This window comes from Hydractinia symbiolongicarpus, chromosome 6, assembly GCF_029227915.1.
Source record: "Hydractinia symbiolongicarpus strain clone_291-10 chromosome 6, HSymV2.1, whole genome shotgun sequence".
Taxonomy (NCBI): domain Eukaryota; kingdom Metazoa; phylum Cnidaria; class Hydrozoa; order Anthoathecata; family Hydractiniidae; genus Hydractinia; species Hydractinia symbiolongicarpus.
In genome coordinates, this window is record NC_079880.1 from 17,578,319 (window position 1) to 17,579,578 (window position 1,260).

The 1,260-nt window shown below is 43.7% G+C and overlaps 1 protein-coding gene across 1 annotated transcript; it reads right to left on the minus strand.

Moving 5' to 3' along the window:
- Positions 1 to 522: 522 nt before the first annotated feature.
- On the minus strand, positions 523 to 945 carry LOC130648102 (uncharacterized). Its single transcript, XM_057454124.1, has one exon. It carries the CDS (start codon positions 943 to 945, stop codon positions 523 to 525), a length of 423 nt encoding a protein of 140 aa, XP_057310107.1.
- Between the last annotated feature and the right edge of the window lie 315 nt (positions 946 to 1,260).

Genomic DNA, 1,260 nt, shown 5'->3' on the forward strand with positions numbered 1-1,260 from the left:
TGAGAGATATCGCAAAGTATTACGATACCTAGAGGGTAAGATAGTGTTTGATCCTCTACCCCTCGTATACAAGACCACGTACTGCCCCGCCTGTCAGGGGTTTTTAGTCAACAAACACGGCGGTGCGTGAATTTGTACCAATTGCCTTTCCACGATCCCAAAAATACATAAAAAACAGGACGTTTAATAAAATGATAGACGTTGTGAAGGAACGTGTCCTGGACCTGCTTGAAAATGAGTACAAACGTCACTATTACAACATAGTCATATTATGCCTTACTATACAGTGGAACAGCACCTACCTTGAGAGAGCCTCACTTTGGAAGGATGACTATGTGTTCCTGATAAACCCCAAGAATGAACTCTTTGAATGGATTCAACAATTGTCCTCGTTGCTGGCAGGTGAAATGACGTTGTTCATTGTTGACGATATGATACCTGTCTTCTTATAGTCTTTGCAACGAGATCTCATCCTTTGATGAGGGCAGATGCTTCCACCTCCACAGTCTTTGCATTGAGACCTCACCCTTTGATGGGGACATATGCTTTCACCCCCACAGTCTTTGCACCTTGATCTCCTTTTTGATGTTCGAAAATACCTCCACCTCCACATTCCTTGCACCGAGATCTTATATTTTGATGTTCGCAAATGCTTCCACCCCCGCAGTCTTTGCATTGAAACCTCAACCTTTGATGAAGGCAAATTTGATTTCCCCCATAGTCTTTGCAACAGGCCCTCTGTTTTTGATGGTGGCAATTCTGACTTCCTCCACAGTCTTTGTAATAGGCCCTCCGCCTTTTATAAGGACACATGCTGCGATCTTTTGACGCTTGATTAATATCGAGGCATTTGATGCACGTTTTTGTCAGTTTCCCCCTCCACCTCTTGAAATTTTCTAGAGTTAAAACTTGTTTACATTTTGAGCAGCTGTTGGTTCCCTCCATATTGATTTGTATTTGCCATAAGGGCAAACATAAATTGCGGTCTACTAGTACTCCACAGAGTGAAACCTACCATCTAAGATATTCAGCTGGGTATCTTGAAGCAAGTACACGTAGCACCGTATATCTCTAGTTCCGTCGGCTTTCTCGGTCATGTGTAACGAAATGCCGTCACTCAACCGTTGTAGGGGTCTTCCAGACCCGTGCAGGGTATAATCAGGAGAGGCTCTGAAATCGATAAACAACGCGTACCTCTCGTTAAAAAACTGGCCAATCGTGACGTTAGAGTCATGGCTGCCGAAGAGGTTCACAATTTGT

Excerpts from the sequence above, each read along its gene's own strand:
- LOC130648102 (XM_057454124.1), bottom strand. The coding sequence starts at position 945 with ATGGAGGGAACCAACAGCTGCTCAAAATGTAAACAAGTTTTAACTCTA.